Source organism: Pseudochaenichthys georgianus, chromosome 11, assembly GCF_902827115.2.
Source record: "Pseudochaenichthys georgianus chromosome 11, fPseGeo1.2, whole genome shotgun sequence".
Classification (NCBI taxonomy): domain Eukaryota; kingdom Metazoa; phylum Chordata; class Actinopteri; order Perciformes; family Channichthyidae; genus Pseudochaenichthys; species Pseudochaenichthys georgianus.
This window is the reverse complement of record NC_047513.1, coordinates 22,309,577-22,330,071: the sequence shown is the minus strand read 5'-3', so window position 1 is coordinate 22,330,071 and position 20,495 is coordinate 22,309,577. Positions and strand designations below refer to the sequence as shown.

The window sequence follows — 20,495 nt, the reverse complement described above, 5'->3', positions numbered from 1 at the left end:
TACCAGCCCCCCGAATGTATTCGCTAGTGCAGTCCATGGCAGGGCCATTATCTTTCTTTCTTAGCTGTGTGCAGTGTATTTAGGCAAAATGTGTCAAGCTCAACAGTATTATTTTTATTTACCTGCACTACGGTGTCTTCTCCCTCAGTTTTAATAATACTAATAATACATTTAATTTCTAAACGCTTTTTTTCAGCAACACCATTAGTTTTTTTTTTGGGTACCTGGCTGGCGCCCCCTAGCAGCGGAGCGCATATTTCAGCAGCGGCGCTGCACCGCCACTATTTGTATATAGGGGAAACACTGTAATAAGCCTTTGTCTCAAATGGAGAACATTGTAACTAAGGAGATTTAAACTATACAGCGATTCTGCACTCGGTCAATCAGCTGCTCTTCATTTTCTTTCCTGCAATATTCAATGAGTGATACAAATATTTTTTACCACAAGTTCTTAATAAAACTGACACTGTTGGACTCGGTACTAGTTGACTGCTACCAGAAATAAAATGAAGTACTTTACTGTGTAGCCTACTTTGTGAGTAATCCTCTGTCAGAGTCCCCTCCATACATAATGCATGTTTTCTGCTATCTTTGATGAATGATAAAAATAAAATGTTACCATTAGTTCCCAATGAAATTGGTACTGTTTGACTTTGTATTAGTTAGCCTACTACTGACAATACATTGAAGTACTTTTACAGTGTATCTTTTGAGAAATACTCTGTCAAAGTCCCCTGCTGAGAACAAAATCAAGCCACTTCTTCTACGTTTGATGAGGGAATTCTTTTTTGTTGCCATTAGTTCTTCGTGAGATTGATCCTGTTGGACTCAGTACTACTGAAACTACCCCCCACGAGTACTATGAAGTACTTATTGTGTACTTTTAAGAGGATGATAGACATGATATCAGCAATACTTCCAGTCAGTACTCCGGCAGCAGCATTTTTACACCTTGGAAAGTCTTTAGAGTCTGGCCTGGATAGCTCGTCACAAATATCCTTCAGCAAAGTGACACACTCTGTCACATGGTTGCCCTCTTATGATGCCGTCTTTTAATATATAATTATTCCTCTGCCGCTAGTTCGTACCTCGCAGATTCTTCAGTCTCATCAGCCTCATCCTTCCATCAGTCCCAGTCAACGCCTCCAGCACACTTCCAGTGTCTGACTCCATATGATATTGTCCTGATGCTGTAAGGGTGATGCCCCATGATCACACAATGACCCCTCTAAAGTCTGAGTGCCAAGGACCTCATATTATGTCTGTCATTAATGTTACATCACCCATTATAACAGTTTTCTTTCCTTTTTTCTCTTCTCTTAACTGAATATTTCTGTCCTTAACCCAATGCAAAGTATTTTTCCTGCACCATTGTAAAGCTTCATAACAGGCATTTTTACTGTACTGTATGTGTTTGGAGAAATTACACAATCAATGGCCCAGAATTGTACTTTTTTGCAATATTTATTAAAATGTCACTAGTTATTTAAACAAACCACTATCTGAGGATAATACAAGCAACCATAAAACACCCTTTATCTAGAGAGCCATTGAAGCCCAATTTATCCTTCCACACATCTTTTCAACTGCTGTATTAATAAAGTTGCCACGTGTTTTCAAATTCAAGTTAAGGCACTATCTGTGTAAAACATTACAAATATTCTTAATTTGCAGTATTTTAAAAGTGTTCAGAAAGACTGCGTCAATTATATGCTATATCTATCTAATATCAATATTATTATTAACTTCAACCAAAGTCAATTTAAATAGCAGGCAAAAATGGGTTAATTGCCATGGATGTGGCGTTTGATATAGTTTACGTTCAATTTGAACTATTTTAGGCAGAAAAACGTATATTGACTAAACCTTTTTTAATAATTTAGAAAGGTTTTTGTGAGAAATAATTTCAAAAGTAAACTTCTTTTTCAATTTATTTTTAAATTTGAAATGTTTGCACACAACATTATTAATGTATACATTTTTATAATTTTTTTAATTATGAATCCATTTATTTTATTGTATTTCCTTGAGGCTGGGGAAGATATCCAGCATGTGGCTCAACATGTAATACAAGTAAGTATATGTACAACATGGAAAAGTAAATAAAAGAAGTGTAATAGGAGGATGTGGATTTATTTTCTCTCACCTTGTAATTACACTATCACACAATCTATAATTTAGCTCTGACCTTCACAAAAACATTTTGTTGAATTGGACACATTTTTCGAAGCTCTATTGACTGACATGCAATGACTGGGACTGATGGAATAATCTGAGAGGAATGAACTAGGAGCAGATAAATAATCATATTTAAAAGACAGCAGCCCCATAAGAGGCCAACAAGAGTCACAACGGTGTGTCACTTTGCTGAAGCATATTTGTGACCAGCTATCCAGGCCAGACTCTAAAGACTTTCCAAGGGGTACAAATGCTGCTGATGGAGTACTGACTCGAAGTATTGCTGATATCATGTCTACCATCCTCTTAAAGTACTCTGTCCAAAAAGCAGTCTCATGAGAAAGGTGTTTTAACGCTTCAATTCAAAATAGCAGAGAAACATGCATTATTGTACTCAGGAGGGGACATTGACAGAGGATTACTCAAAAAGTACACGGTAAAAGTACTTCATAGGACTTGTGGGAGTAGTTTCACTAGTACTGAGTCCAACAGTGTCAATCTCACAAAGAACTAATGGAAAAAAATATTCATCAAACTTAGCAGAATTGATTTTGTTCTCATGATGGGACTTTGAGAGAGGATTAAAAAAAGAAACACACACTCGAAGTACTACAATGTATTTTGATAGGTGGAAGAATACTGAGTTTAGCAGTCTCAATATCATTAAGAACTTATGGTAAAATTGTCTTTTTAACGCTTATTCAAAATAGCAGAAAACATGCATTATGTACTGTGGAGAGGACTCTGACAGAGGATTACTCACAAAGTACACAGTAAAAGTACTTCATTTTATTTCTGGTAGCAGTCAACTAGTAGCCTACTGCAGTGGTTCCCAAACGGTGGGATTTTGTGACAACCATACGTTATTATTGCAATATACAACTACACACAAATAATTATTTTTTAATTTACTATATCAGTACTTTGTATGCACTCATTTCATAATACAGAGGCAAACTCTAATTTAAAAAAAAGTCCTCACAGAACCCCATATTTCGGTGTTAACGCAGTTGCACAGGTGGGAATTATAAGACCGTGACACATCAAAGGCTGAAGGACAACATTAAAACAGAGAAACACGCAAGAGGGAAAATGGAGCGCTTTCTTGTGCGGAGCAAACCACCAACCACCAGTGCAGAGACTGCCGACAACCCACCACCGAAAGAAAAGAGGAAAAAAACTGTCAGCAGACAGTATCATGAAAGTTACCTGTCTTATGGCTTCAGTTGGACCGGGGATGTCAACAATCCTCAGCCCGAGTGCGTCGTCTGTCGGGAGAAGTTAGCTAATGCGAACATGGTTCCAAGCAAGCTGAAAAGGCACTTGGAAACCAAACATCCCTTCCATGTTCAGAGAAACTTGGCCTACTTCAAAAGAGCACGGGATCTGAACCAGAGGCAGCAAGACCGTTTGTTGGATTGTGTGAAAGTGTCTGAAAAGGCAATGGAGGCTAGTTACATGCTTGCGGAGCTCATTGCAAAGCAGAAGAAACCTCACACACCAGACACTCATCGTCCCGGCTTGCAAAAAAAAAATTGCAGGTGTCATGCTGGGTCCAGATGCCGCAAATGAGCTATCCAAAGTGCCGTCGTCTGATAATACAATCAAAAGAAGAATCGACGACATGTCAGAAGACATTGAGCAACATTTGACAGAGAAACTGCAGGCGAGCGGTAGATTTTCCCTACAAATAGACGAATCTACTGACATAAGTGGGGCTGCCCAACTTCTGGCAAACGTCAGATATGTTGATGCTGACTCTATCAAAGAGACGTTTTTCTTCTGCAAAGAAATGGAAAGCCATACTACGGGAGAAGAAATATTCACGGTAACTAATAACTATTTAAAAGAGAACAGTCTGACCTGGAATATGTGCGTCAGTCTTTGCACAGATGGTGCGGCAAGCATGACGGGGAGAGTGAAAGGATTTATTGCTAAGGTGAGAGCACAAAACCGACATATAGTGACAAACCACTGCATTTTGCATCGAGAGGCATTAGTTGCCAAAACCATGCCCCGGGAGTTGACTGAGGCGCTGAATCAGGCTGTGCAGATGGTGAATTACATCAAATCAAGGCCCCTGAAATCTCGCCTCTTCTCCCAGCTGTGCACCGAGATGGGAGCCGACCACCAAAGCCTGATCCTCCACATAGAGGTACGTTGGCTGTCACGGGGGAAAGTCCTATCCCGTCTTTATGAGCTTCGGGAAGAGCTTTTGGAGATTTCATGTGAACACGCTGTCCCACATAAAGACAAGCTCGCGGATGAGAGGTGGTGCGCCATGCTGGCTTACCTCGCAGATGTCACGATTCTTGTGTTGTGTCACGTTTTTAGTTTTGTGTGTCTGGTAGTGGGTGTTTTGCTTTACTCCTTGTCATGTTTTCCTCCCTGTGTATTGTCTGGTCTTTTTCCCTGTGTTTTCCTGTCTGTCGTTAGTTTCCTGGTGTGTCTAATTTCCTGATTGTTTTCACCTGTCACCCCTTCAGTGTCTTCTGTGCTCATCAGTGTCAGCCCCGCCCCTGATTGTTCCCACCTGTGTCTTGTTACCCTGTTTTTAAATTCCCCTGTTCCCCAGTGTTCTTTGTCAGTTCGTTTTTGTCTATGGCCAGGTCTATCTATGCTCCTTGTCTTTTGCCTTGGTCAGGTCTATGCTCTTTTTTGTACTCGTGAAAAGTTGCTGAGTTCCCCAAACAGAAAAACCCCAGAGCCTAAATGCCCAACCCAATCAACCCAACAGGACACAGGTGAGGGGGGGGGGAGACAACACAGGGCACCAGGTGCACACAATCAACGGCAACAGACAAGGGGAAAGGGGAACACATTTCAAAATAAAATACAATAAACACTAATCAATAGTATAAATTGTATAAAAATGCACATGCAAGGCCCGAAGCCATCAGTCCACAGTGACAAAGTTACCTTTGTCACACTATGTTTAGATCAGATGGGCAGGCAGTCAAGCAGCATGTAAAAAGCCTCAATCCCAAGTGAGCTTGTAGTCTTAATTAATGTTAGCATGTGTGCTTAGCTGTAAACACAGTCGGATGGGTGACCAAAACGTCCCCGTTTTCCGGGCAAAGTCCCCTTTTTCGGAATGTGCGTTAAAAAACATAGAGCAAGGTGAAATAAAATGTTACATGTCAGTAAAAACAGAGTAACAGTGTTGTGCCTGTTTGTAGTGTTAGCGTATTTCTTTTTCTAATACTTCTCCTTGCTACTTCTTCTTTCTTCTACCTCTACTTCTTCTTCTTCTACCTCTACTTCTTCGGGCCCTTCTCACTTCTCTTATTTTTCATTTCCTCGCTCCTCGGTCTCGGTCTCACCGGAAGTTGATTTGTCTACGCCAGTGGTTCCCAAACTTTTTGTGCCCAAGACACACCAAAGGACAAGTAACAATCTCAAGGCACACCTATTGTGCAAACTAGCCCTTATAACACGTGTTATCACTCATATCATGTAAAATATCTGTACATGTGCATAATTATTTACTAATGCCAAATAAAATGTGACAAAGACAACTATATTACTCATGAAATATTTCTTAACGAAATATTTCAGAAATTAAATTTGAAACTTTATCAAATTAGGCTTCATCAAAGCAGGAACACGCTCATTTAAACCAGACAGGTCACAAAATTAAAAATGAGGCAAAGGAAACTCAGCAGAAATTCAGCACAGAGAACTGTCAATGCAAGGAAGCTGCATTGTCCATGGTCCTGAACTACAAATTATAAATGTAACATTTCAGCAATCAGCATTGAAACATGTGCTATTGTAAATATTTTTGCCGACTTACAAATTAGTGAGATACATGTGCCTGTCGGGGCGCACAGAATTTTTTAATCCTTGGTGGCACTGCAACCCAGTCTCACGGCATTTCGTGTTCACCAACACGATTTTTAATCTATTGATTCGTGTTCACCATCACGATTTGCCCCTTTTTTTCGTGTTGCACAGCACGATTTTAAAAGCAATGTATTTCTACTGGTAACGTGTTTCGTGCCTGCAGGCTGCAGCACGTCTTTTTCTCCGGTCGGGTCATGGAAGACCGGAAGCTGTGTGGTTCATAAAAACATGTTCTTACTCAGTCAATATCAAGCAACAGTTATTGCTTTTATTTCAAATCGTATAATTTCGGACTTTTGTTGTCGTCTGTGAGAAAAATAAATGGGGCTCAGAGCCTCAGGATACTGAAATCTGTATTTTTTAAATATTTTTTTCCTTCTAATTTGTTATTCTTTTCAAAATAACACACTGTTATTTACTCACCAATAACACACAATTATCCTTGCTTTTATTTATTGGTTTAATTCTATAATCTCGGGCTTTTTTGGCGTCCGTCAGGAACTGAATTTCAAAATAAATATAACCGGAAACAGACGTAGGCATTTCGAGCGATTACCCAAGATCCTCAGCTATGGTTTTAAGCTCGCTGATTGGATGTGTTAGCCGCAATGCATGCTGGGATTTGGTGTTTATATTATATGAAATCCGGAAAACATTTTAAAAGTATAAAATAATACTTAATTCCGAGTGCTCTTGCTTTTGTCTTTGAAAGTCATCACATAACGTCATTGTAATACACGGTTCGGCTGCATTACATATTACAGATCTGCCGTAGTTCTTTATTTAGAGAGCCCTGATGAGAAGACCTTTGGAAAAACTGGAAGAAATGGCGCCGAAACTGAATACTTGACGTGGATCATAAATATATCAACAATTAAACAACATCTTTAATTTTTCTTCACACAATACGTCTCCTTGCAGTATCAACACTAATTCGGCTGACTTTTACATTTGATCTAATTCATAGATAGGTTATATTTACACCATAACGGTGCACAGCTGATAGAAAAGGACTGTAGTTTTTAAAGATATTACTGATTTTCTTTGAATGTAAGAATGTAAATACTGAGTCTGACATAGTATAGAAATATGCTGTAAAATGATGTGAAAGCATGCATAAAACTATACATCTTCAGATGTTGTACATACACACTAATAATACAAAGTTATTATGGCTGTGTGCACCTTGTGTGCACCTCCTAGTGGTTAAAGCACGTTATTGAATTATTGTTTGTATGTGTTATATTTGATTAAAAAAATATTAAGAGTAGGCCTACATACTTTCATAGGGGAAAAGTAGAAATATAGAAATATAGAATATAAAAAATCAAGAAGATACTATAAGTGATCTCTACAATAAAACAGTTTAGTGCAGGATGTACACAGATATTAATAGGTGCAAAACAGAAAAACGGATTAACCTTTATTTAAACATTACATATTAAATATTAAGCCTGACAAAGTAATTAACGTCTAATATATTGCTTTCCTGCAATGTTAACTATGTTGAAGCACTTATTTTAACTGATATTATACACATTAATTATACTCTGATGTATGTAGATAGAATAAGAAATGTGCAGAATGACAGTTTAATGGTGGAGGTACACACATATTGATAGATGTCTTGTAATGTACTGTTGAGGAACCTGTGACCCAAGTGTTTCATTCATTGCATAACTACACCGTAGTTGTGTATGATATGTCAATAAACCTTTGAAAATCTTGAAAGGGATGTGCAAAATAGCCATAATATACAGTCTTTAATGAACTATTAGTAGAGAATAACGAGTAATGAATATACTTTATTACTTGTTTCCATTCATGTCAATTGCAGATACATGTTTAGTCTTCTCAAGCACCAACTATCAAATATCTCTCCTGATTGTTGGCACTTGACAATCACCTTACCTGAATTTTACTCAGGTGTAACTAAAGTCTGATTTAAGGGTTGTTTATATTTCACATAATTAATCAGAATCTGCAAAGTAACTCAAATAAATGCAGTGGAGTAAAAATACCAGGTTAACCTCTGAATTGTAGTGGAGTAGAATTACAAAGTAGCAATGAGCTATCATGTGGGTATACGGCATTAATATAATGCTGCGCATTATGGACACAAGTGATTTTCACCCATTTATTAATTATTTGTTTTACATTTGATAACACCAATGTGTTTAATAATGGCAACTTCTAATTGTGGGAAAAACGAAAACGTTCAGTAGAGACGTCCCATAGAACATTTTGCGAAACACAATAGCCAGCATGTGTAGTTCTGGAGGGGTGTTCGATTCCAGTTTTGGATAGTCTGGTATGGTTTCGTTCCATTTCACACAGCTGTTTGACGCTCTGCGTAACCTTACGGGAACTGTAGTCCTAAAAGATAGCTGGGGATTATGGGTAGTGTAGTGTCTTCGGCCATCCTGAACTCAGAAATGTTGACAATGGCAATGATGCTCGAAATGTCCCTTATAGGCCTACGTCTGTTGCCGGTTATTTTTATTTTGAAATTCAGTTCCTGACGGACACCAAAAAAGCCCGAAATTATGGAATTAAACCAATAAATAAAAGCAAGGATAATTGTGTGTTATTGGTGAGTAAATAACATTGTGTTATTTTGAAAGGAATAACAAATTAGAAGGAAACAAATATTTAAAAATACAGATTTCAGTATCCTGAGGCTCTGAGCCCCATTTATTTTCCTCACAGACGGCAACAAAAGTCCGAAATTATACGATTTAAAATAAAAGCAATAATCGTGGCTTGATATTGAGTAAGAACATGTTTTTATGAACCACACAGCTTCCGGTCTTCCACGACCCGACCGGAGAAAAAGACGTGCTGCAGCCTGCAGGCACGAAACACGTTACCAGTAGAAATACATTGCTTTTAAAATCGTGCTGTGCAACACGAAAAAAAGGGGCAAATCGTGATGGTGAACACGAATCAATAGATTAAAAATCGTGTTGGTGAACACGAAATGCCGTGAGACTGGGTTGGGCACTGAGGAGAGGGCCACTCGCAAGTCAACAGAGAGCCGTGACCTCCTGTTGTTCTTCATGTAAATCAGAGTAGCGAACGCCAACTCCAGAGATGGGGTCGTTACTAAAAAAATGTTATATATTACATATTACTTTAAAAAAAGTAATATATTACACTACTTACAACAAATAGCGTGTGCGTTAGCTTCACCTTAGCATGTGTTCTTTGCAGGTGTTTGTTGAGGTTTGACGTGGTGTTTCCAGCAGTGGATAACAGCTTCTGGCCTGGACACAGTTTGCACCTCACCGTCACATTCCTGTCGATTTCTTCGGACAAACTCAAAATAATCGGCATACCGTCCTCCACCCCTCGAAAGTTATCGCTGACTCAGCCATGTTTATGCAGCACTGCATGTGAAGATGTGGACGCACAAATCGCGCAGATTACGTACATATAAACCTACAAAGTACTGATATAGTAAATTAAAAAATTATAATTTTTGTGTAGTTGTATATTGCAATAATAATGTATGGTTGTCACAAAGTCCCACGGCACACCCGGACTTGTCTCATGGCACACCAGTGTGCCGCGGCACACCGTTTGGGAACCACTGGTCTACGCCATCTTGAGTAGCGTCCCAATGGCCTTATTTTTGCCGGAGGAGCGAGGAGCGATAATGGAGGAGCTATAACCGAGGAACCACCAGACCATCCTTCGATGAAATCCTCAGACACTCGCCCCGCCCCCTTACTGTGTATCGCTCACTGATTGGACGATGCAGTGCAAGCACTGATCTGATGCTTCTTGAGAGCAGTTTCCCAGCGGAGTGAAGAAAATACATGAACCTCACGGGAGTCACTCCTCAGTTTATACCGTGTTTTGTTTCAATTAATGTATCATTTAGTTACAAATATGTGATATATCTGAACAACAAAGTGGTCAAAAATCATTTTATTCATTTTTTGGAAACATTTTCATGATTGCTTTTTTCGTTTTACATTTTCATTTATCGTCATTTCCATTCAGTCAGTCATTAAGTGCTATTTAAAATATTCATTTGCTACATATCCAAACAAACAAAGTGTGCAATCCAATGAATGTTAATCTAACTGGTTTTTGATAGATAACATATCTCTTTTTCTTCTCTGAATTATTTTTATTTATTTTGTGCACTCTAATCAATATTAATCAAACTATTGTTCATTTATACATTTTAAGAATGGCGTTTATCTTTTTTGAGAATTAGTTCTTATTTTATTTTTATTTATTTAGGTCTACAACAGATGATACAAATGTTTGTGTCAGTAAATGTGTACTAACAGAGGCGGGGGTGTGTGTGGAAATAACGGACAGAGCTGGCTGCTGTCAGACGATCAGCTGTGCAGCGTCATCACAAACGGATGTCGCTTCACGTGATGCTCCGGAGGAAAGGACGTCCCATTGCTCTTAAAACTCATTTCCCTGCTTCTCCTGGCTTCACAGCTGTTCGTCTGACAGCAGCCAGCTCTGTCCCCGATGTTTGTATCATCTGTTGTAGACCCAAATACATTAAATACTGTAAAATAAGAACTCATTCTCAAAAAAGATAAACGCCATTCTTAAAATGTATAAATGAAAAAAGCGATTATGAAAATGTTTCCAATAAATGAATAAACATTTTTTTGACCACTTTATTGTTCAGATATATCTAGGGATGGGTATCGTTAGGATTTTATCAATACCGATAGTATTTTTCGATACTCTTATAGAATACTTTTCAATAATTTGGTGCTCAAAATTATAGACATGAATACAAGATGTGAAGATTAAAAAGTCATTTTATTGTAATTTTATTGCAGAAATAACGGTATAACTTACATTAGCTTCTCAGAAGCAGACAAAAATAAATAAAATAACTTAAAGGGGCCTGGCTCGCCCTATCATGCTTTTTGGGGTTTTCCCTCAGACAGAGGATGAAAAGAGGCATTTTTTTTTTTTAAATATAACATTTGTAAATCAGTTACATCTTCATCCAGACATTTCAAACTGACAACCTAGCTCGACAAGAGATCCTTAAAACATTGTCCTACAGTGACATCATGCAAAACTGTGATATGAAGAAATTGGTAAAAAGGCTAAGATGGCAAAAAGATAAAGGCGAGTACGTATATTATTCTGGATTGTACTTTTAAATCATCACAACATAAATGATGTGCTGAACTGACACACGTCAAAATGTCTCTGAAGGTTTAAACATAGAACAAAGTATTCAAGCTTAAAATATGTCAATTCCTAGTAAATGACCAACAATTTCTGAACCATAACGTTGACCTTTTATTTAACAACATTTAAATGCAGTTTTCCAATTCACAATGACATCTATAAGTTTAACTGGTTTATAAAGCATTCAATGAAAGGCCAAATTATTATAGGTGTAGGAACTCACATTAATACACTGTCAGTGTTAATAAACTAAAAAAAGACAAGGCGATGTGCCTGCAAGAGTGCACTCAGGTAAACAAAACATACACGGCACGGCTGAAGCCCACGAAAACGGCATCTATAGTTGCCGAAAGTTTAGTATTTTTAAAATACCGTTACATTTGTCCCGCAAATCGTATCAGGTTGCACTGAGGAGGACGTTGTTAGTGTGCTACTGCTAGCACTATTAGCACTCGCAGTATCGCTATAGCAGCCACATTGTTTAGGCTGTCAAATACGCTGCACCGTTTTTTAGATTCAATGAGTGTCTCGTTTGCAAATGCTTCATTAAGTTGCTTGTGTTACCCCCTTTACAAGCAACTAATTGAGTACATATAGATTACCTTGCACTATTCTTTCACACACACATACGGGTATTGGGCCGAGTGCGACACCGTACTTCCGGTATCCGCCATTTCACGAGGTGCAAGCAGAATATCAGTCTATTGCCTTAATCAATATCTAGTCAACTCTAAAATACCACATATATGCAATGGCATGATAATATTATTGTGACAAGTGGGGTATTCACCTGGTGTTTCCAGAAATTAGACGTAGATGCAGCCAAAATCGACGAAGGCCACTTTCAAGGTTCGTTTTTCCATACATCTGCAGGCAGTCTTGTAAGGGCAATCCGACAACCCACACAGCTCTAGTTTACGCTGGTAACGACCTCGAGCACACCCCTCAAATCCAGAGATGGAATCCGAAAACATGCAGTGATTTCTTCGGTAGTTAATTCAGAAAAAAAAACCTAGTGCGCTCTGCCTGGCTACGTTAGCTAGCTGTTTATATTAGCACCTCCAGGATATTAGCACCTCCAGGAAAATGGCATATTTATATATATATATATGGCGCGCGTTGCATTGTGGGTAGCTCGTGACGTCACTGTGTGTGAAAGAATCGCCACTACATTTTTTAAAGTGCACCCAGACCTTCGATCGCTTCGCTCTGTCCGCCATGCCTGCGGGAGTCTCACAACAATAATAAGAGCGCTGTTGAGAGAGATGACGAGTTGCATTTACAGTGACCAATCAGAAGGTTCTCAACCCAGATATATTGTGGCCAGCCTAAGGCACACCTGTGCAATAATCATGCTGTCTAATCAGCATCTTGATATGCCACACCTGTGAGGTGGGATGGATTATCTCGGCAAAGGAGAAGTGCTCACTATCACAGATTTTTTCAGATTTGTGAACAATATTTGAGAGAAATGGTTATTTTGTGTATATAGAAAATGTTTTAGATCTTTGAGTTCATCTCATGAAAAATGGGAGCAAAAACAAAAGTGTTGCATTTATATTTTTGTTCAGTGTATGTATGAAGACAATATTGCATGTATGTATGAAGACAATGTATGCAAGAGAAGAATGCATGTATCTGTGAGAGAAAGTATAGTGGAAACGGAAGGAGTGGTTGAAACGGAAGGCAGGTCATTATCGCGCTGTGATTGGCTCAGAAGGTCGAGCGGGGCGGGCTCATGTTTAGAACTTCTGCTTCAAATCAACATGATGGAGGGAGATGAATCTTTGTGAATTAATTTGTTTTTCTTTATTAAAAAAGTAAACGAAAGAGCGTCTGAGAGGCCTTTTTGCCCTTTTGCTTTTTACCTTACTAAATGGTCTAATGGTCAGTGGAGCGAGGGGGGAGGAGGAGGGGGGGGGTCGCGAAATTCGCGGAAGTGATTTGAAAACAAAAAGCACTCGTTTGATTGGAACGGTGATATTATAAACAAGGGGAAACTAGGGGAATTTAGCGATCACAACGAAAACGGCCAAGACACACATTGAGCCCAGAAAATGGATGTTATTAAGGGCTGTAAATATAATAAGCCTGTGTCTAAAATGGTCAGCATCAGCTTAGATGGTATTTTAAACTCGATGCACTCTGAAACTATACGGGGCGGCCGAGGACAAAAAATACACATGCGTTAATCGCGTTAAAATAATTAGTGGCGTTCATTTTTTTTTGCCCTAATATTTATATATATATATATGCCGCTAAAACTGTGTAATATACCAGGCTGCTAAATCCTCCAAACTGTTACAGTCAGAACACGTAACATGAACGTGCCGGGCAGCGCGGTCCCGTGGGTTGGATGCGCGTTCAGAATGCAGAGGAAAATAACTCTCAGAATAACGTTATTAGCACATTTTACAACTTGAGGACCTAATTTTTTTTAATAAGGGCTATACAAACGTTCATACTGGGTAGTTTATTTAGTCCAACGATTTACAGACCACTCTTTCCCAATGTAAGTCAATGGGAAAAAGTGTTTCCGGGCCCAGCAACCTAACGGAGGTGTAGTATCGTCGTTTGGCCACAATGAATATTCTCATCAGAGTCCGGCACACTTCCTGGGGGCTTGGTATGAGCCAGCCATGGCTGTTACTGCCAAAAGTCACTTGAGTGAGTCACGTGACTTTTGGCAGTAATATTTCGCCGTGAGAAGAAAAAGTTTTGTACTTGTAAAAAAAGTTGTGTACTTGTAAAACCAATGCTGAATTTGTCTCTGAAACATGATTTATTAGAAAAATGTTATGTGTTTGTTTGATAGATACGTTTTTTCTTTGCAAAACGAAATGCATAAGTTTGTAGATGGTGTTTTGTATTTGCAAACCACATTGTGTTTGTTAGTGAATCATGAGGCATTTGTAAAACCTGTTTAGTTTGTTTGTGGAGTTATGGCAGGAAATTAGCTCCATAGCACGCGCAGCGCAGCGTAGCAGGAGAAAAGAGAGGAAAACGGAGCGAGAAGCAGATGAGCCCAGCGGAGTGATTCAAAGTTTATTTAAAAAAGATAAAAATACCATCCACACCAGTGATGGGTACTGGTGGGGGCCACATCATTGATGTAATGGCCACCAGGGGGCTGCAGATTCACTTGGAACACACACACACACACACACACACACACACACACACACACACACACACACACACACACACACACACACACACACACACACACACACACACACACACACACACACACACACACACACACACACACACACACACACACACACACACACACACACACACACACACACGTCATGTGTTGTATATAATTATTAACAAATATACTAAGTCTGACATCTTCATTGACATTTTACTACTATCTTTCAGAAATGTTATTTAATTTTTACAAGTGCCATGTTTGTATTGAACAGGTTATTTAACAGTGGAATAAAACTACTACAATAAATGTGTGTGCATTGAGATTAACCATTAAGATGACATAAACATGAAATCATGAACACTAACCCAGACATTAGTTGTCTAACTTGAACCTAAGACACTTGTAGCCTGTCTCTGCATTCCCCTTATTCCATAACACAGACGTCTTACCTGTCAACCCGCACTCTGCTGTTCCTCAGCGCCGCTCCCCCGCCCTCCCGCTGAAATTATGAATGAAAAGCATATAGTAATCATAGATTACACGGCAGGTTCCGTGACAGTTTGCTTTCATCTGATTTCAAATAAACAAAGTCTTGGTTTTAGAATACTAAACTTGTTTCGCCTTATTCAAATGATTAATACAACTTTTAAGCTTGTAAAGGCATAATTACAAGCGGCAACTTAACGTCACAGCAGGCATAACAACAGCCTGGAAACAAACACAATACACACAAACGCGTCATAGATTCATGGTATTTGAAATCATGTACGCAGCTCACGACGTAACTAGGAGTCTAGTGGACGGTATCAGTACTACAAGTAGAACAAATTAATATATATATATATTTTTTTATTTATTACGTTGTTTATAAATGCAAAAAGAGGAGGTGGGGCATGCGGCCCCCGGGCCGCCATTTGCCCATCCCTGAAACCCAGTAAACGGTATAGAACATTAACCAGGTTTTTTGGACTGAATACGAAAATTGATCGATCGAGTTGTGTTGCGCGAGTGAGAAGACAACACACACGCACTCTGATACAAGATGGCGAGCCAGACCCATAGACTGCTTTGATCTTCGCACCAGTGTTTCTCAAGAGACAATAGGTGAACTTGCTGCCAGTGGCAGGAGTATTGGAGTTTTTTTTATTTGATCAGAACTGAAGAAATTATAAATTGGAACTGGATTTAAGTTGTACCTGGATTGAAAGAGACACTATATATTGTATTCTAGGTTTTCATTTGTCATAATGTTTTCATTGATGGTACAATTTTTTTCATTGAATTAGATATGTTTTACCTGTGAAAAGGGAAAAGAAAAAGAGTTAACTCAGGATATTAAAGAGATTAAAATAGGAACAACCTATAAATAATACTTAGTAGACCGGTCTAAACCAGCGTTTCAGCCAGGGGGGGCGTCTTGCCGTCATTTGAGGGCGTCCAAAAATATTAATAATTCGAGAGAAGATCGAGAGTTTTTATCGTTTGAAATGACGAAAAGGAAAAAGGACAATCCCTCCGTTGGAGGGGCAAAGGAGTCTGGTGGGAATCTTTTCGGAGTATTGAAGATCGTTTTTCTGAAGGGGACTCTTTAATTTTGCTGGGAGACTTCAACGCACATGTGGGCAATGATGGAGACACTTGGAGGTGCGTGATTGGGAGGAACGGCCTCCCTGATCTGAACCGGAGTGGTGGTTTGTTACTGGACTTATGTGCTAGTCATGGATTGGCCATAACAAACACCATGTTCGAGCATAAGGATGCTCATAAGTGTACGTGGTACCAGAGCACCCTAGGCAAAAGGTCCATGATCGATTTCGTTATCGTATCATCGGACCTGAGGCCGTATGTTTTGGACACTCGGGTAAAGAGAGGGGCGGAGTTGTCAACTGATCACCATCTGGTGGTGAGTTGGGTCGAGTGGCGGGGGAAGCCTCTGGATAGACCTGGTAAGCCCAAACGTGTAGTTCGGGTGAACTGGGAACGTCTGGAGGAGGCCCAAGTTCAGGAGGCCTTCAACTCACACCTCCGGCGGAGCTTTTCGGGCATTCCTGTGGAGGTTGGGGACATTGAACCAGAGTGGTCGGTGTTCAAAGCCTCTATTGCCGAAGCCGCGGCGGGGAGCTGTGGTCTCAAGGTCCTAGGTGCCTCAAGGGGCGGTAACCCTCGAACCTCCTGGTGGACACCGGTGGTCAGGGAAGCCGTCCGACTGAAGAAGGAGGCCTTCAGGGATTTGTTATCCCAGGGGACTCCCGAGGCAGTTGCAAGGTACCGACAGGCCCGAAGGGCAGCAGCCTCATCCGTGGCCGAGGCAAAGCAGCGGGTGTGGGAGAAGTTCGGAGAAGACATGGAGAAGGACTTTCGGACGGCACCAAAGTTGTTCTGGAAAACTGTCCGACACCTCAGGAGGGGGAAGCAGGGAACCATCCAAGCTGTGTACAGTAAGGATGGGACGTTGTTGACCTCAACTGATGGAGTGTTGGGGCGTTGGAAGGAACACTTTGAGGAACTCCTGAACCCGACAACTCCGCCCTCTATGTTAGAGGCAGAGCTGGAGTATGACGGGGGATCAACACCAATCTCCCGGGGGGAGGTCACTGAGGTCGTCAAACAACTCCACAGTGGCAAAGCCCCGGGGGTGGATGAGATCCGCCCCGGAAATGCTGAAGGCTCTGGGTCTTGAGGGACTGTCATGGTTGACACGTCTCATCAACGTTGCGTGGAAGTCGGAAACAGTACCGAAGGAGTGGCAGACCGGGGTGGTGGTTCCCCTTTTTAAAAAGGGGGATCAGAGGGTGTGTGCCAATTACAGAGGCATCACACTACTCAGCCTCCCCGGGAAAGTTTACTCCAAGGTACTCGAAAGGAGGGTCAGGCCGATTGTCGAACCTCAGATTGAGGAGGAACAATGCGGATTCCGTCCTGGTCGTGGAACGACGGATCAGCTTTTTACTCTCGCAAGGATCCTGGAGGGGGCCTGGGAGTACGCTTATCCGGTCTACATGTGTTTTGTAGACTTGGAGAAGGCGTATGACCGGGTTCCCAGGGAGTTACTGTGGGAGGTGCTGCGGGAGTATGGGGTGAGGGGGTCTCTACTCAGGGCCATCCAATCTCTGTACTCCCAAAGCGAGAGCTGTGTCCGGGTCCTCGGCAGTAAGTCGGACCCATTTCCGGTGAGGGTTGGCCTCCGCCAGGGCTGCGCTTTGTCACCAATCCTGTTTGTAATATACATGGATCGGATTTCGAGGCGTAGTCGTGGGGGAGGGGGTCTGCAGTTCGGTAGACTAAGGATTGCACCACTGCTTTTTGCAGATGATGTGGTTCTAATGGCTTCATCGGTCTGCGACCTTCAGCACTCACTGGATCGGTTCGCAACCGAGTGTGAAGTGGCTGGGATGAGGATCAGCACCTCCAAATCTGAGGCCATGGTTCTTAGCAGGAAACCGATGGACTGTCCACTCCAAGTAGGGAATGAGTCCTTACCCCAAGTGAAGGAGTTCAAGTATCTCGGGCTCTTGTTCTCGAGTGAGGGAACAATGGAGCGTGAGATAGGCCGGAGAATCGGAGCAGCGGGAGCGGTACTGCAGTCGCTTTACCGCACCGTTGTGACGAAAAGGGAGCTGAGCCAGAAGGCAGAGCTCTCTGTCTACCGGGCCATTTTCGTTCCTACCCTCACCTGTGGTCATGAAGGATGGGTCATGACCGAAAGAACGAGATCGCGGATACAAGCGGCCGAGATGGGTTTCCTCCGCCGGGTGGCTGGTGTCTCCCTTAGAGATAAGGTGAGAAGTTCGGTCATCAGGGGGGGACTCGGAGTTGAGCCGCTCCTCCTTCGCATCGAAAGAAGCCAGTTGAGGTGGTTCGGGCACCTAGTTAGGATGCCACCTGGGCGCCTCCCTAGGGAGGTGTTCCAGGCACGTCCAGCTGGGAAGAGACCAAGGGGTAGACCTAGGACCAGGTGGAGAGACTATATCTCTTCGCTGGCCTGGGAGTGCCTTGGGATCCCCCATTCAGAGCTGGTTGATGTCGCCAGGGAAAAGAAAGTTTGGGGCTCTCTGCTGGAACTGCTACCCCCGCGACCCGACCACGGATAAGCGGGAAAAGATGGATGGATGGATGGATGGAAGATCGTTTCCCCGACATCGGCGGTGCCTGCTACAGGACTACGCGGAACGTGCACGATTTGGACACGATGAGCGGTGCTAGTGGAGCACGCAAGTGAGCTGCGAGCACTAGAGCCTCGCAGCGGCGAAACTGAGGCTCCGTGGTAAACTGTGGTAACATGAAGAGCCGTTTGGGAGCCGAAAGAGCCAAATGATCCGGCTCACTAACGTAAAAAGACAGTATCTTTAAAGGACGGTTCAAGTCAAAATTCCCCCCGCTCTGGTCTGACGGAAACACTGGTCTAAACTAATATAGGCTATTTTATTTTATCAATACCATTTACTAAGTCAAAGGAATCAGAAAACAAGGGAAAGGTGAAATACTTACCTCTGATCATACTGCAGAAAATATTCATTGTCTATGTTTAATGTTTTGTCTATTTGTCTATTTCGTCAGTAAATTGCCGGCTGTTCTATTCAAACCACCTGGTCTCTGGTCTAATTACTTACCTGTCTATCCACTCTAGTAGAACTCAGAATCTTTCAGGTACACATATACACACATATATTCGCTAATCTCAGTTGTTAATATTTTGAGATTTATACATTTAACTCTTACTTTTTTTGTAATCATCACATCCGTTTCTCTTCTTCTTCCACAGATGTTGGGACCAGACTATAAGAAGAAATGGTGGTTAGCAGCTCTCATCTGCCTTATCTGCTCTGCTCTTACAATCACTCTATATTACAACGTTCGATCTCCTGTGAGCCCCGGGGCTCCTACTCCTACTCCGACAAAGCCCATAGTCCTGCTGTGGTTCTGGCCCATCGGTGTCAAGTTGGATCTCAAAGGTTGCTTGACCCACTTCAACATTGCTAGCTGTGTTCTGACAGATGACAGATCCCTCTACAGCAAGGCCAAGGGAGTCATTTTCTATCATAAAGATATATCCCATGGGTTACAAAACATGCCGAAGGGTCCACGTCCGACTTTTCAGAAGTGGATTTGGTTCCACGTAGAATCCCCGACAAACACAGCAAAGCTCCCTGGTCTGGACAGCCTGTTCAACTTAACACTGAGCTACAGGAGAGACGCTGACGTCACGGTGAGGAACGAGCTCACTATCAGGAAGACAGAAATGACAGAGGACTTTGTTTTGCCAAAAAAAGACAAACTGGTGTGCTGGATAGTCAGTAACACCAACCATGGCACTGGAACAGCTGTGAGAGAGAAATATTATCATGAACTGTCCAAACACGTCGAAATCCACGTCTTCGGTGCAGCCTTTGGAGGGAAGCGTTTGAGCTACGAGGACTACTACTCCACCATAGCCAGCTGTAAGTTTTACCTGTCGTTTGAGAACTCAGTCCACAGAGACTACATCACAGAGAAGGTTAACGGGCCCCTCGTGGCCGGGGCGGTCCCTGTAGTATTGGGACCGCCAAGAGAAAACTACGAGCAGTTCCTTCCCTCCGACGCCTTCATTCACATCAACGATTTCCCTGATGCAAAGTCACTGGCACAGTTTCTGCTGGGCATGAAGGACGAGGCGTACATGCGTTACTTTGAGTGGAGGAAGTTTTTCATGGCCACCCCTCATCTCCTGTCCGCATACAACGAGTTCCTTCAGCCCATCTGCCTCGCCTGCGACCACATGTCAAGAGACTGGGATTTCCGTGTAGTTCATGACCTTTATAAGTGGTACTTTGCATGAAAATGCCAATAAAAACAACATTTGAAAGTGGCTCAGACACATGTATATTCATTACTAGATTCTTTAATATTGTACCTTTTGTCGAGAACTTGTGGGCACTGTATTTTGTTTATAGTATTTGTTAAAAACTGGTTGAAGTCATAATCTAATGCCAACACAGCAGTACCATTAAGACTGGAAACATTGATAAACTACATAATCCTGTATTTACACTCCAGTTTTTCTAAATAAACAAGATATAACATGTACAGTAGTAACTTGTAGAGGTGTTTATCTTGCTGATTTTGATCTTTTAGACAGAACCTGGCTAGC

General features: G+C 41.5%; 1 protein-coding gene across 1 annotated transcript; it reads left to right on the top strand.

Moving 5' to 3' along the window:
• The first annotated feature begins 4,189 nt into the window (after window positions 1-4,189).
• Window positions 4,190-20,183, top strand: LOC117454892 (4-galactosyl-N-acetylglucosaminide 3-alpha-L-fucosyltransferase 9-like). The gene is made up of 5 exons (XM_071204761.1): window positions 4,190-4,333; window positions 4,615-4,621; window positions 4,754-4,765; window positions 4,873-4,922; window positions 19,131-20,183. The coding sequence occupies exons 1-5, from the start codon at window positions 4,190-4,192 to the stop codon at window positions 20,181-20,183; spliced, it is 1,266 nt and encodes a 421-aa protein (XP_071060862.1).
• The last annotated feature ends 312 nt before the right edge of the window (window positions 20,184-20,495 follow it).